This window comes from Eleutherodactylus coqui, chromosome 7, assembly GCF_035609145.1.
Source record: "Eleutherodactylus coqui strain aEleCoq1 chromosome 7, aEleCoq1.hap1, whole genome shotgun sequence".
Lineage (NCBI taxonomy): Eukaryota > Metazoa > Chordata > Amphibia > Anura > Eleutherodactylidae > Eleutherodactylus > Eleutherodactylus coqui.
Window position 1 is genome coordinate 192,413,303 of NC_089843.1, and position 17,960 is coordinate 192,431,262.

General features: G+C 58.6%; 1 protein-coding gene across 1 annotated transcript in view; it reads right to left on the reverse strand.

The window, feature by feature from the left end:
• The window catches only part of LONP1 (lon peptidase 1, mitochondrial), a 66,343-nt gene extending 51,980 nt beyond the window's left edge, over positions 1 to 14,363 (reverse strand). Inside the window, exons 1-3 of the mRNA XM_066574158.1 lie at positions 13,840 to 14,363; positions 11,789 to 11,877; positions 9,030 to 9,149 (exon numbers count right to left, since the gene is read on the reverse strand). Of these exons, the coding sequence (XP_066430255.1) occupies positions 9,030 to 9,149; positions 11,789 to 11,877; positions 13,840 to 14,349 (719 nt within the window). The 5' untranslated portion in view covers positions 14,350 to 14,363. The remainder of the gene's footprint in view (positions 1 to 9,029; positions 9,150 to 11,788; positions 11,878 to 13,839) is intronic.
• Positions 14,364 to 17,960: the final 3,597 nt, after the last annotated feature.

Genomic DNA, 17,960 nt, shown 5'->3' on the forward strand with positions numbered 1-17,960 from the left:
ACACGCACACAGCACCGCTACATGCGCGTCACACGCACACAGCACCGCTACATGCGCGTCACACGCACACAGCACCGCTACATGCGCGTCACACGCACACAGCACCGCTACATGCGCGTCACACGCACACAGCACCGCTACATGCGCGTCACACGCACACAGCACCGCTACATGCGCGTCACACACACACACAGCACCGCTACATGCGCGTCTCACACACACACACACACACACAGCACCGCTACATGCGCGTCACACACACACACACAGCACCGCTACATGCGCGTCACACACACACACACAGCACCGCTACATGCGCGTCACACACACACACAGCACCGCTACATGCGCGTCACACACGCAGCACCGCTACATGCGCGTCACACACGCAGCACCGCTACATGCGCGTCACACACGCAGCACCGCTACATGCGCGTCACACACGCAGCACCGCTACATGCGCGTCACACACACACACAGCACCGCTACATGCGCGTCACACACACACACAGCACCGCTACATGCGCGTCTCACACACACACACAGCACCGCTACATGCGCGTCTCACACACACACACAGCACCGCTACATGCGCGTCACACACACACACACACAGCACCGCTACATGCGCGTCACACACACACACAGCACCGCTACATGCGCGTCACACACACACACAGCACCGCTACATGCGCGTCTCACACACACACACACAGCACAGCTACATGCGCGTCACACACACACACACACAGCACAGCTACATGCGCGTCACACACACACACACACAGCACAGCTACATGCGCGTCACACACACACACACACAGCACAGCTACATGCGCGTCACACACACACACACAGCACAGCTACATGCGCGTCACACACACACAGCACAGCTACATGCGCGTCACACACACACACAGCACAGCTACATGCGCGTCACACACACACAGCACAGCTACATGCGCGTCACACACACACAGCACAGCTACATGCGCGTCACACACACACAGCACCGCTACATGCGCGTCACACACACACAGCACCGCTACATGCGCGTCTCACACACACACACACACACACACAGCACCGCTACATGCGCGTCTCACACACACACACACACACACACACACACAGCACCGCTACATGCGCGTCACACACACACACACACACAGCACCGCTACATGCGCGTCACACACACACACACACACACAGCACCGCTACATGCGCGTCACACACACACAGCACCGCTACATGCGCGTCACACACACACAGCACCGCTACATGCGCGTCACACACACACAGCACCGCTACATGCGCGTCTCACACACACACACACACACACACACACACACACACAGCACCGCTACATGCGCGTCTCACACACACACACACACACACAGCACCGCTACATGCGCGTCACACACACACAGCACCGCTACATGCGCGTCACACACGCAGCACCGCTACATGCGCGTCACACACGCAGTACCGCTACATGCGCGTCACACACACACACAGCACCGCTACATGCGCGTCACACACACACACAGCACCGCTACATGCGCGTCTCACACACACACAGCACCGCTACATGCGCGTCACACACACACACACAGCACCGCTACATGCGCGTCACACACACACACACACAGCACCGCTACATGCGCGTCACACACACACACACAGCACCGCTACATGCGCGTCACACACACACACACAGCACCGCTACATGCGCGTCACACACACACACACAGCACCGCTACATGCGCGTCACACACACACACACACAGCACAGCTACATGCGCGTCACACACACAGCACAGCTACATGCGCGTCACACACACAGCACAGCTACATGCGCGTCACACACACACACAGCACAGCTACATGCGCGTCACACACACACACAGCACAGCTACATGCGCGTCACACACACACACACAGCACAGCTACATGCGCGTCACACACACACAGCACAGCTACATGCGCGTCACACACACACAGCACAGCTACATGCGCGTCACACACACACAGCACAGCTACATGCGCGTCACACACACACAGCACAGCTACATGCGCGTCACACACACACAGCACAGCTACATGCGCGTCACACACACACAGCACCGCTACATGCGCGTCACACACACACAGCACCGCTACATGCGTGTCACACACACACAGCACCGCTACATGCGCGTCACACACACACAGCACCGCTACATGCGCGTCACACACACACAGCACCGCTACATGCGCGTCACACACACACAGCACCGCTACATGCGCGTCACACACACACAGCACCGCTACATGCGCGTCACACACACACAGCACCGCTACATGCGCGTCTCACACACACACACACAGCACCGCTACATGCGCGTCTCTCACACACACACACACACACACACACACACACAGCACCGCTACATGCGCGTCTCACACACACACACACACAGCACCGCTACATGCGCGTCACACACACACACACACAGCACCGCTACATGCGCGTCACACACACACAGCACCGCTACATGCGCGTCACACACACACAGCACCGCTACATGCGCGTCACACACACACAGCACCGCTACATGCGCGTCACACACACACACACACAGCACCGCTACATGCGCGTCACACACACACACACACAGCACCGCTACATGCGCGTCACACACACACACAGCACAGCTACATGCGCGTCACACACACACAGCACAGCTACATGCGCGTCACACACACACAGCACCGCTACATGCGCGTCACACACACACAGCACCGCTACATGCGCGTCTCACACACACACACACACACAGCACCGCTACATGCGCGTCTCACACACACACACACACACACACACACAGCACCGCTACATGCGCGTCACACACACACACACACAGCACCGCTACATGCGCGTCACACACACACACACACACAGCACCGCTACATGCGCGTCACACACACACAGCACCGCTACATGCGCGTCACACACACACAGCACCGCTACATGCGCGTCACACACACACACACAGCACCGCTACATGCGCGTCTCACACACACACACACACACACACACACAGCACCGCTACATGCGCGTCTCACACACACACACAGCACCGCTACATGCGCGTCACACACACACAGCACCGCTACATGCGCGTCACACACACGCAGCACCGCTACATGCGCGTCACACACGCAGCACCGCTACATGCGCGTCACACACACACACAGCACCGCTACATGCGCGTCACACACACACACAGCACCGCTACATGCGCGTCTCACACACACACAGCACCGCTACATGCGCGTCACACACACACAGCACCGCTACATGCGCGTCACACACACACACACAGCACCGCTACATGCGCGTCACACACACACACACAGCACCGCTACATGCGCGTCACACACACACACACAGCACCGCTACATGCGCGTCACACACACACACACAGCACCGCTACATGCGCGTCACACACACACACACACAGCACAGCTACATGCGCGTCACACACACAGCACAGCTACATGCGCGTCACACACACACACACACACAGCACAGCTACATGCGCGTCACACACACACACAGCACAGCTACATGCGCGTCACACACACACACACACACAGCACAGCTACATGCGCGTCACACACACACAGCACAGCTACATGCGCGTCACACACACACAGCACAGCTACATGCGCGTCACACACACACAGCACCGCTACATGCGCGTCACACACACACAGCACCGCTACATGCGCGTCACACACACACAGCACCGCTACATGCGCGTCACACACACACAGCACCGCTACATGCGCGTCACACACACACAGCACCGCTACATGCGCGTCACACACACACAGCACCGCTACATGCGCGTCACACACACACAGCACCGCTACATGCGCGTCACACACACACAGCACCGCTACATGCGCGTCACACACACACAGCACCGCTACATGCGCGTCACACACACACAGCACCGCTACATGCGCGTCACACACACACAGCACCGCTACATGCGCGTCACACACACACAGCACCGCTACATGCGCGTCTCACACACACACACACAGCACCGCTACATGCGCGTCTCACACACACACACACACACACACACACAGCACCGCTACATGCGCGTCTCACACACACACACACACACAGCACCGCTACATGCGCGTCACACACACACACACACACACAGCACCGCTACATGCGCGTCACACACACACAGCACCGCTACATGCGCGTCACACACACACAGCACCGCTACATGCGCGTCACACACACACAGCACCGCTACATGCGCGTCACACACACACACACACAGCACCGCTACATGCGCGTCACACACACACAGCACCGCTACATGCGCGTCACACACACACACACAGCACCGCTACATGCGCGTCACACACACACACACACACAGCACCGCTACATGCGCGTCACACACACACACACACACACACACAGCACCGCTACATGCGCGTCTCACACACACACACGCAGCACCGCTACATGCGCGTCACACACACGCGCAGCACCGCTACATGCGCGTCACGCGCGCAGCACCGCTACATGCGCGTCACGCGCGCAGCACCGCTACATGCGCGTCGCGCACGCAGCACCGCTACATGCGCGTCGCGCGCGCAGCACCGCTACATGCGCGTCACACGCACGCGCAGCACCGCTACATGCGCGTCACACGCACGCGCAGCACCGCTACATGCGCGTCACACGCACGCGCAGCACCGCTACATGCGCGTCACACGCACGCGCAGCACCGCTACATGCGCGTCACACGCACACACACAGCACCGCTACATGCGCGTCACACACACACACACACAGCACCGCTACATGCGCGTCACACACACACACACACACACACACACACAGCACCGCTACATGCGCGTCTCACACACACACACGCAGCACCGCTACATGCGCGTCACACACACGCGCAGCACCGCTACATGCGCGTCACGCGCGCAGCACCGCTACATGCGCGTCGCGCGCGCAGCACCGCTACATGCGCGTCGCGCGCGCAGCACCGCTACATGCGCGTCGCGCGCGCAGCACCGCTACATGCGCGTCGCGCGCGCAGCACCGCTACATGCGCGTCACACGCACGCGCAGCACCGCTACATGCGCGTCACACGCACGCGCAGCACCGCTACATGCGCGTCACACGCACGCGCAGCACCGCTACATGCGCGTCACACGCACGCGCAGCACCGCTACATGCGCGTCACACGCACGCGCAGCACCGCTACATGCGCGTCACACGCACGCGCAGCACCGCTACATGCGCGTCACACGCACGCGCAGCACCGCTACATGCGCGTCACACGCACACACAGCACCGCTACATGCGCGTCACACGCACACGCAGCACCGCTACATGCGCGTCACACGCACACGCAGCACCGCTACATGCGCGTCACACGCACACGCAGCACCGCTACATGCGCGTCACACGCACACGCAGCACCGCTACATGCGCGTCACACGCACACACAGCACCGCTACATGCGCGTTACACACACAGCACCGCTACATGCGCGTCACAAACACACACACACAGCACCGCTACATGCGCGTCACACACACACACACACACACACAGCACCGCTACATGCGCGTCACACACACACACACACAGCACCGCTACATGCGCGTCACAAACACACACACACACACAGCACCGCTACATGCGCGTCACACGCACACAGCACCGCTACATGCGCGTCACACGCACACAGCACCGCTACATGCGCGTCACACGCACACAGCACCGCTACATGCGCGTCACACGCACACACAGCACCGCTACATGCGCGTTACACACACAGCACCGCTACATGCGCGTCACAAACACACACACACACACAGCACCGCTACATGCGCGTCACACACACACACACACAGCACCGCTACATGCGCGTCACACACACACACACAGCACCGCTACATGCGCGTCACACACACACACACAGCAACGCTACATGCGCGTCACACACACACACACAGCAACGCTACATGCGCGTCACACACACAGCACCGCTACATGCGCGTCACAAACACACACACACAGCACCGCTACATGCGCGTCACAAACACACACACACACACAGCACCGCTACATGCGCGTCACAAACACACACACACACACAGCACCGCTACATGCGCGTCACACGCACACAGCACCGCTACATGCGCGTCACACGCACACAGCACCGCTACATGCGCGTCTCACGCACACACACACACAGCACCGCTACATGCGCGTCTCACGCACACACACACACAGCACCGCTACATGCGCGTCTCACGCACACACACAGCACCTCTACATGCGCGTCACACACACAGCACCGCTACATGCGCGTCACACACACACACACACACACACACACGCAGCACCGCTACACGCGCGCGTCTCTCGCACGCAGCACCGCTACGCGCGCGCGTCTCGCGCGCAGCACCGCTACGCGCGCGTCACACGCGCGCGCAGCACCCCTACGCGCGCGTCACACGCGCGCGCAGCACCGCTACGCGCGCGTCACACGCGCGCGCAGCACCGCTACGCGCGCGTCACACGCGCGCGCAGCACCGCTACGCGCGCGTCACACACGCGCGCGCAGCACCGCTACGCGCGCGTCACACACGCGCGCGCAGCACCGCTACGCGCGCGTCACACACGCGCGCAGCACCGCTACGCGCGCGTCACACACGCGCGCAGCACCGCTACGCGCGCGTCACACACGCGCGCAGCACCGCTACGCGCGCGTCACACACGCGCGCAGCACCGCTACGCGCGCGTCACACACGCGCGCAGCACCGCTACGCGCGCGTCACACACGCGCGCAGCACCGCTACGCGCGCGTCACACACGCGCGCAGCACCGCTACGCGCGCGTCACACACGCGCGCAGCACCGCTACGCGCGCGTCACACACGCGCGCAGCACCGCTACGCGCGCGTCACACACGCGCGCAGCACCGCTACGCGCGCGTCACACACGCGCGCAGCACCGCTACGCGCGCGTCACACACGCGCGCAGCACCGCTACGCGCGCGTCACACACGCGCGCAGCACCGCTACGCGCGCGTCACACACGCGCGCAGCACCGCTACGCGCGCGTCACACACGCGCGCAGCACCGCTACGCGCGCGTCACACACGCACGCAGCACCGCTACGCGCGCGTCACACACGCACGCAGCACCGCTACGCGCGCGTCACACACGCACGCAGCACCGCTACGCGCGCGTCACACACGCACGCAGCACCGCTACCTGCGCGTCACACACACACAGAGCACCGCTACATGCGCGTCACACACACAGCACCGCTACATGCGCGTCATACACACACACACACAGCACCGCTACATGCGCGTCACACACACACACAGCACCGCTACATGCGCGTCACACACACACACAGCACCGCTACATGCGTGTCACACACACACAGCACCGCTACATGCGCGTCACACACACACACAGCACCGCTACATGCGCGTCACACACACACACAGCACCGCTACATGCGCGTCACACACACACACAGCACCGCTACATGCGCGTCACACACACAGCACCGCTACATGCGCGTCACACACACACACACAGCACCTCTACATGCGCGTCACACACACACACACACACACAGCACCGCTACATGCGCGTCACACACACAGCACCGCTACATGCGCGTCACACACACACAGCACCGCTACATGCGCATCACACACACACACAGCACCGCTACATGCGCGTCACACACACACACACAGCACCGCTACATGCGCGTCACACACACACACACACAGCACCGCTACATGCGCGTCACACACACACACACACACACACAGCACCGCTACATGCGCGTCACACACACACACACACACAGCACCGCTACATGCGCGTCACACACACACACACACAGCACCGCTACATGCGCGTCACACACACACACACACAGCACCGCTACATGCGCGTCACACACACACAGCACCGCTACATGCGCGTCACACACACACAGCACCGCTACATGCGCGTCACACACACACACACAGCACCGCTACATGCGCGTCACACACACACACACAGCACCGCTACATGCGCGTCACACACACACACACACAGCACCGCTACATGCGCGTCACACACACAGCACCGCTACATGCGCGTCACACACACACACACACAGCACCGCTACATGCGCGTCACACACACACACACACACAGCACCGCTACATGCGCGTCACACAAAAAAGCACTGCTACATGCACGTCACCAAAAAAAACAAAAAAAAAACAACAAAACACTGCTACATGCGCGTCACACACAAAGCACTGCTACATACGTCACGAAAAAAAAGCACTGCCACATGCACTGCTCCTCTCATACAACAGGAATCAGAAACAGCACAACAGTGGATATGAAGGACTTGTAATGACGTCGTCATCATTATGCTCCGCTCCTGATCACATGACGGTGACACTCATCCCGAGTGAATGACTTACGTACTCCGCCCCTGATCACATGACAGTGGCGTCATCACAGATCCTGCATCCTTGTGCAGCTTAAGGGCGGACTACAAACCCCCCGTGGCCTTAATTGCTATAAAAAACTAAGGAACACCTAGCCGGACTGCAGCCGTGTGCATACAGGACCTGTGATGTCACCGTCATGTGATCAGGGGCGGAGCATGTAACTCCCTCGCTGGGGATGGCCCTTTGATGACGTCACTGTCATGTGATTAGGGGCGGAGCATGTAAGACACTCATAAACCCACTCACGCACAGACAGACAGGTGGACGTCAGTATTTTGATAAGGTGATTTCCAAAGGCCTACCGCCGTGAAATACTGTCTATGCAGATGTCATGGGAGGACGATGAGCAGCAAAGATCAGCAAAGTGGGAACAGCATAGCATCAATAAGTCAGTCAGTCCAAATATAAGCTAGAATATAGTTTGCCATCTTAAATCCTTGCCTTCTGTGCCCCATGACTATCATGCGCAGCTTGTCCTCCATGTCCTGCATCTCATGGATCTGAACGAAGGTCCCCGTATGGTAGATCTCATCCAGGCTGCCAACGGAATCCGACTCATTGCTGGGGATAGAGAAATAAGGCGATGCGTTCAGGCAGAAGTCAAAACAGGCAGAATAAAATAAATTATATATAAGGCACGCTGACGCCAACATAAAGCGTTGCCATAGCCGCCCTGTAATGGGATTATGCACATCACATATCAAAATGTCCAACACAAAGAGGCGAACCCACTCAAAGTACCGCATATACTCGAGTATTAGCTGAGCCAAAAAATTTTACCACAAAAAAAATATTAAAACTTATTGATAGAGTCCATACTAAGTAAAAAGTAAAAAAAAAAAATACTGGCTTCCCACCCGGCGTTTGTGCCTCTGGCACGATGGGTCTCCCCGGCAGTGCGGCAGGCTGCTTGAGACTTCTCCCCATTGTCACCTCCCTGCTTGGCTTTGAATTTCCCCGCCATCAGCGCTGTGAAACTAAGCGCTGTGATTGGATCGAGCGCCAGCCAATCACAGCCGGTGCTCGATACAGCAATCGCAGCCATTCAGTGATGTTATTCACTGAATGGCTGTGAATGATCGAGCGCCGGCTGTGATTGGCTGGCGCTCAATCCAATCACAGTGCTTACTGAAGGCCCATTTACACAGAGCGATGATGGCTCAAAAGCAATCATTTGAGCGATAATCGTTTAAACGCACGGCCATTGGGCACTTTTCGTGCACTGCAAGCTGATCGTTACATTCAAACCAGCCTAAAAATCATTGTGTGGTCTTATCAGGACCGCAAGCTGAGTTCTCCGCAGGTACTGCTGATAGCATTGTTTCCCGATGGAGAACAAACTAGCTGAATGCGGATAAGAGCCTTTGGGCTATTAACTGCTTTCAGCTAAAGGCTTCATTTGCACACTAATAAGCTAATAAGTAGCTGAGTAGAGCGATCGTTTGAGCGATCATCGCTCCGTGTAAATGGGCCTTTACACAGCACTGACGGCAGGGGAATGCAAAACCGAGCAGGGAAATGATAGCAGGGAGAAGTCTCATGCAGCTTGCCGCACCGCCGGGGACACAGACATCGGCTGGGAGGCGAGTATTGTGTTTGGTTTTTTTACGTTACTCGAGTAGAAGCCAAGGGGGACTTTTTCAGCACAAAAAAAAATGTGCTGAAAAGCTCGGCTTATACTCGTATATACCGTAAATATTATTTAAATAAAAGCACCATACATCAACATTCAAATACTTTACCTATAATAGATTAAAATAAATAAAAAAAAATTCTGTGAAAAACGCATTAAAGAAATAGCTCTATGTGTCAGAAAAAGCGCAGCAATCATCAATGTGGGAGGTCAGGAAAAAAAATAGGACCATAAACCCACCAAAGGGGTTAAAATCACAGTGTGTCTGGTCCTTAAAGGGGTCCTGTCAGTAAAATAAAACATACTACCCTGCAGAGTCTAACCTGTGGAAAGAAAAGAGTGAAAAAACCAAAGCTAACTCACCTAATCCCGTTGTTCTTTCCTTCGCTGTTTACCTGGCACGTGAGGGGTTGGCTCCATCAGCAATCAGCAGCTCCGACACCTCGCCGTGTCGATCCTCTGCTGACCTCAGAGAGTCAACGGCGAGTGTGCACGTGCGCCAGGAAGGGGGACGCATGCGTACTCGCCGTTAACTCTCCGAGGACGTCAGAGGTTAGATGCGGCCAGGCCAATTAGTGATGCGTCGACCACTGACCTGGGTGACAGGAATTGCTGCCCGGCATGGTCGGAAGGTGGAACTTCCAGTTTCTGCCCTGCAATTGGACGGCTGCCGGAGGGACAGGAGAAGAGCAGCAGCCTCCCGGTGACCGACCCCGTAAGGCTCAGGCGAGTATCCCTTTAAAGGGGTTTTATCATTAAAAAAAATAATAATTCTATGCTCCACTATTCCTCCCCTGTCAGACTCCTTAGCCCATCTTCTCCTGGCTGAGCTTCTGCAGTACCCCCAGGGTCACCTCACACTGACCAGTTTGTTATGAAGGCTGCATTCCTCGCATTCTTCTTCCTGCAGGTCAGTGAAGGTCACGTCCCTGTGCTGTAGCATTCACTAGGAAGGAATTCTGATCTATTGCCGAGACAGCCTTACTGAGCATCCTCTGAAGCAGATCGGCACTCCCCCTGCTGGACTGTGACTCTCCTCCTGCCCCCCCCCCCCCTCCCCTACAGATAGGCTCACCACGGAGAATCACGGCAATTCGCTATGATTCTGCACTCGTGGACAGGGGGGCTGCGCTTTCCATAGCTATGGAAAGCGTGCATTGCGTTCTCCGCGGCCGGATTATCGCTGTGGCGAACGCAATGCAAAAACGCAGGCAGCCTTAAACGGCAGAGAAGCCATCCCTCACATCTGCAGCGCTGCGAGGCCGCCGTAGGAGTTAGATTAGTACCAGGAGTTCTATCATCCCGTATACAGGGGTGGTGACTGCGTATCACAAGCTCGGACGGCAATCCAGGAATCTGGTGAGAGCGGCCTAAAGTAGGACCCTACCACTTGTGGCCACCCTATGGCGCATACCCACAATGATCTGAACACTCCGCTGTACCAGTAAGCATGCACTGCCGGGGTCGTAGCCCCTCAGGCCTCGGATGTGTCCTGCGGCCACGGCTCACACACAGTTTGTGGTTCTTCCCCTCAACATTAAGGATGGGGAAGGGGGCTTCTACTTACTTGTCATCTTTCTTAAGAAACACCCCAGCGTAGGGCTGGGCGAGCCGCACTTTCCGTCTCAGGAGGGCCACCAAGTTGGGGTTCTTCACCTTCATGTCAAAAACATAAACCAGTTTAAAGGTAAAGAGCTTCACCATCATGTAACACTTCACACGTCTTACAGCATGCTACTATGGTATTGCACAGTCGGGCCGCCGCGGAGGAGGCGGTGGAGGCGCTACAGTCGGGCCGCCGCGGAGGAGGCGGTGGAGGCGCTACAGTCGGGCCCCCGCGGAGGAGGCGGTGGAGGCGCTACAGTCGGGCCCCCGCGGAGGAGGCGGTGGAGGCGCTACAGTCGGGCCCCCGCGGAGGAGGCGGTGGAGGCGCTACAGTCGGGCCCCCGCGGAGGAGGCGGTGGAGGCGCTACAGTCGGGCCCCCGCGGAGGAGGCGGTGGAGGCGCTACAGTCGGGCCCCCGCGGAGGAGGCGGTGGAGGCGCTACAGTCGGGCCCCCGCGGAGGAGGCGGTGGAGGCGCTACAGTCGGGCCCCCGCGGAGGAGGCGGTGGAGGCGCTACAGTCGGGCCCCCGCGGAGGAGGCGGTGGAGGCGCTACAGTCGGGCCCCCGCGGAGGAGGCGGTGGAGGCGCTACAGTCGGGCCCCCGCGGAGGAGGCGGTGGAGGCGCTACAGTCGGGCCCCCGCGGAGGAGGCGGTGGAGGCGCTACAGTCGGGCCCCCGCGGAGGAGGCGGTGGAGGCGCTACAGTCGGGCCCCCGCGGAGGAGGCGGTGGAGGCGCTACAGTCGGGCCCCCGCGGAGGAGGCGGTGGAGGCGCTACAGTCGGGCCCCCGCGGAGGAGGCGGTGGAGGCGCTACAGTCGGGCCCCCGCGGAGGAGGCGGTGGAGGCGCTACAGTCGGGCCCCCGCGGAGGTGGCGGTGGAGGCGCTACAGTCGGGCCCCCGCGGAGGTGGCGGTGGAGGCGCTACAGTCGGGCCCCCGCGGAGGTGGCGGTGGAGGCGCTACAGTCGGGCCCCCGCGGAGGTGGCGGTGGAGGCGCTACAGTCGGGCCCCCGCGGAGGTGGCGGTGGAGGCGCTACAGTCGGGCCCCCGCGGAGGTGGCGGTGGAGGCGCTACAGTCGGGCCCCCGCGGAGGTGGCGGTGGAGGCGCTACAGTCGGGCCCCCGCGGAGGTGGCGGTGGAGGCGCTACAGTCGGGCCCCCGCGGAGGTGGCGGTGGAGGCGCTACAGTCGGGCCCCCGCGGAGGTGGCGGTGGAGGCGCTACAGTCGGGCCCCCGCGGAGGTGGCGGTGGAGGCGCTACAGTCGGGCCCCCGCGGAGGTGGCGGTGGAGGCGCTACAGTCGGGCCCCCGCGGAGGTGGCGGTGGAGGCGCTACAGTCGGGCCCCCGCGGAGGTGGCGGTGGAGGCGCTACAGTCGGGCCCCCGCGGAGGTGGCGGTGGAGGCGCTACAGTCGGGCCCCCGCGGAGGTGGCGGTGGAGGCGCTACAGTCGGGCCCCCGCGGAGGTGGCGGTGGAGGCGCTACAGTCGGGCCCCCGCGGAGGTGGCGGTGGAGGCGCTACAGTCGGGCCCCCGCGGAGGTGGCGGTGGAGGCGCTACAGTCGGGCCCCCGCGGAGGTGGCGGTGGAGGCGCTACAGTCGGGCCCCCGCGGAGGTGGCGGTGGAGGCGCTACAGTCGGGCCCCCGCGGAGGTGGCGGTGGAGGCGCTACAGTCGGGCCCCCGCGGAGGTGGCGGTGGAGGCGCTACAGTCGGGCCCCCGCGGAGGTGGCGGTGGAGGCGCTACAGTCGGGCCCCCGCGGAGGTGGCGGTGGAGGCGCTACAGTCGGGCCCCCGCGGAGGTGGCGGTGGAGGCGCTACAGTCGGGCCCCCGCGGAGGTGGCGGTGGAGGCGCTACAGTCGGGCCCCCGCGGAGGTGGCGGTGGAGGCGCTACAGTCGGGCCCCCGCGGAGGTGGCGGTGGAGGCGCTACAGTCGGGCCCCCGCGGAGGTGGCGGTGGAGGCGCTACAGTCGGGCCCCCGCGGAGGAGGAGGCGGCGGCAGTAGGCTCCACAGGTACCTACCTCAATGATCTTGACGAAGCGGGGGAAGACTGGGTTCCTGGAGACAGGGATCACCGGGACATCCGGGAAGACCTCCGGGACTACGAGAGGGGTCAGCGCAGTCACAACTGGGGCGGCATAGGGCGGCTCTTCTGCCCCGCCGCCCTCCTCCCCGCCGCCGGCGGCGGCGCCCTCTCCCTCTCCGTCCCCAGAGAACGCTCCGCTGCCCCGGCTACCGTAGCTGGACACGGCCCGGCAGAGGACGGCGTGCCGGACACGAGGGGCCGCGAAGGTCGCACTGACAGCGGCTCTGGCTGATGCAACATGTGTGCAAGAGCGCCGCCAGCCGGCTGTGTGCAGCCCTCGGTCCGCCCCACGGGCTGCGGTGAGCCCAGCTACTCGGCACCGCTCCAGCCACAGGCTCCCGGCCCATAGCCGCGCGTACACCGCCATCCTTCGCCACCGCTCCGCTCCGTGGGCAGCACGCTTCTTCCGACGCACAGTGATTACGTCGGAGCCTCCGACGGCCATTTTTGATACTGGTAAACTGACAGGTATGGCTACAATGTCAGAAGCACAGGACGTACGTCTACATGATATACGTATCCATCAGCCACCTGCGGAATACCACAACCCATATCCCACTCCTGCAAGGTTTAATACAGGGGGTGTTATAATAGCAGAAACAGCCTCCATGTCATACACGCAGACTCCATAGGAGGGTGCTCTACTTGAAACAAATACTTCTGAATAAGTATGGCAGCCCTCGTGCCTAACAGTAAACCGTCCTAGTCAGTCCACCGGCTTCCATGGCCTCCTGTGGACACAAGTGTCCGATTAGCCTCTCTACAGTTGTGCCTACGCCTGCTGTCCCCACTACAGAGGCCATGTCCTCCAATGGTCCCGACTAAGGGTCTATTGCCCACTACAGAAGCTGTGTCCTCCAATGGTTCCGGCCTGGGATCTGCTGTGTACTACCACTGGGAATGTCCCCACTACAGGAGCCATGTCCTGCGGCGGTCCCGGCATGGGGTCTGCTGTGCACTACCACCGGGGACGTCCACACTACAGACGCCATGTCCTCCAAAGGTCCCGGCATGGGGTCTACTGCCCACTACCACTGGGGACATCCCCACTACAGAAGCTGTTTCTTCCAATGGTCTACTGCCCACCACCACCGGGGACATCCCCACTACAGGAGCCATGTCCTCCAGCAGTCATGGTATTAGGTCTGCTACCCACCCCGCCAGGAACGTCCCCACTACAGGAGCTGTGTCCTCTGGCTGTCCCGGTGTGGAGTCTGCTCCCCACTCCTGCCGGGGTGGTCCCCACTACAGGAGCCGTGTCCTTTCGCAGTTGCGGTTTGGGTGCAACACCCCAGACTGATGACCCCGGACACTTGACTACTGTGTAGAGCTGGGAGGGTTAAGTGTTGGCTTGTCACGGCGGCACTTACCAGGCTCTGGTCACCTTCGACATCCCTAGGATAGGGATCGACAATAAACGGGATGAGGGGAGTAGTAGTAGATATCACTCATGATGCCACCGTTCCCACACTTGTGTATAGAACTTAGGGTCCTCAGGAACAGTTAGGGCCCGGTATAAATGTACTTGCAGAACATAAGAATATTGTTAAACAATTATTCACAGTAATGCAGGTACAATTCTCTTAAGTGCAAGTAGACTAAAGCTCAAAGGTCAGGGAGGATACACAGGATGAAACTGGTCCTATAGTCCACGTTATCTGTACAGCACCGCTCCTGAACTGGGAGCACTCTAGAGCAGGGGGTACGGGTCACTCCACACACACTTTGGCAGATAATTATTCCCATGAAGGCTTAAACAATAACACCCCACATGGCAGGCACGTGGGTGTGTCTCAGTAGCGCACCTCTGTGCAGTGATTGTGACTCTGGATGACCACACAGGAAAACCGGTAATGTAAATTGGTACCTGTACGGTGGCTTCCTCTGTACAGAACTATTGGAAATTGCTCTCACTCTCTAGGATCTTGGGACTAACTCCATTCACATCCAGATTCCAATTGCTACGGCATATCTCTCCTCTTCCTCCAACTTCACCTACATGGAAGCTGAAGATGCTTCCATGTGGCTCTGTGTTAGCACTCTCTCAGTAGACAAGATAGAAGACAGACCTACTTCCCGCTCTCAGGCACTCCTATTTATACCTTCACTCACACCACATGACATGACAAACTGATACATCTTTATGCAGGCAATGATTTTATTAAAGTTAACCCATCAAGCGCCGCAGGTGTGCAACACACTGGATATGACAAGACAAGTTCTGCACACAGGACAAACATATATGACATTTATGGAGGGGACCACAATGGTGCTCTGGGCCACTACATGGGGTCTGCTGCCCACTCCTGCCAGGGACTTCCCCACTACAGGAGCTGTGTCCTCCGGCGGTCCCAGTGTGGGGTCTGCTGCCCACTCACGCCGTTGTGGGGTTTGCTGCAGCAATGTCCACTCGTGTACTCTCTTCTTGCGGCCACACAAGATGACACAGTAGCGGCTGCTGCACGAATGAAGTATTGACTTCTGTAACTCAACGTCACTAGCGCTTTATGCTACCGTCTGAATCCCAGTTTCTCTCACCAGACTCATCTCCCTCCAGTACCCGGCTGCGTCGCAGATGAGACTGATCTTCCAGCTGGGAGTTAACTTTATCCCATAGGTGTGCTGATTTGAATCTGTAGGTTTTCATGTATAGTATTGATGAACATTTCTATAAATCTGTCTTTCTTACATAAGATAGGTGAGGTACACAGCTACATTTTGGCTTCTAGTACTACATACTAGTATTTAGTTCATTAGAGTATGGCAGCTTAAATGTACTGTAAGCTCTGGGCTGCCCCCAAAACATAGCCACCCCTCAACTGTATCCATAGTCAGCAGCCACGTCCAGACATGCCGAATAATCTCTGCCATAGATTTTAGATGTCATTCGCTGCAAAATATGCATGAGGACATTGTAGCAGACTTGGGTGCAGAATCCACCATGAATGTTAAAGACATAGCGAGAGTAAGGGCGCATTCGGACGATCGTATATCAGCTGGGATTTAACGCCCAGCCGATATACGTCGTCCCTCTCTGCAGGGGGAGGAAGCTGGAAGAGCCGGGAGCAGTGCACTGAGCTCCCGCCTCCTCTCCCCCCTTGCAACTATTTTCAGTGGGAGGGGGTGGAGCTAAGTTCCTGGGCATAGCTCCGCCCCCATTCTGCCTCCTTCCATTGAAAATAGTTGCAAGGGGTGGAGAGGAGGTGGGAGCTCAGTGCACTGCTCCCGGCTCTTCCAGCTTCCTCCCCCTGCAGAGAGGGACGCCGCATATCGGCTGGGTGTGAAAACCCAGCCGATATACAATCATGTGAATGCACCCTAATAGCGAGACCGAGAGAAACAGAGACAGAGAGTAAAAGAAACAGAATAAGACAGAGAGAGAAATAGAGAGCGAAACAGAGAGCGAGAGTAAGACAGGCAGTAAGAAAAACAGAGAGTGAGCCTGGGAGTAAGAGCAACAAACGGAGACTGCTAGTAACAGAAACAGAAAATAAGAGACACAGAGGGCGAGACCGAGTATAAGAGAAGCAAAGACCAAGAGAGAAGCAGGGAGCGAGACCGAGAGGGAAGGAGGAAAAGGGAGAAATTTGCAAAATCACGTAACAGTATGGCCAAATTCACCAAATTGTAAATACTCACCTCCCAATAGAGGCAGAAGGGTCAAATGCTGCATGGGGGAGCTTTAAACATATACATTGTGCTAATAAGCCGCTCACATGACCAACCCAAGGAAGTATACCGGTTCTTCTTTTATTTATAAATTAAAAAACAGCCAGTATAGTGCATTTCGGGGATACACCCCTCCTGAGGAGAACGGAGTATATCAGAGATTGCTCTTGTTTGGCTGCTACTAGAGATGAGCGAGCACTAGAGATGAGCAAACGTACTCGTCCGAGCTTGATACTCGTTCGAGTATTAGCGTGTTCGAGATGCTCGTTATTCGAAACGAGCACCACGCGATGTTCGAGTTACTTTCACTTTCATCTCTGAGACGTTAGCGCGCTTTTCTGGCCAATAGAAAGACAGGGAAGGCATTACAACTTCCCCCTGCGATGT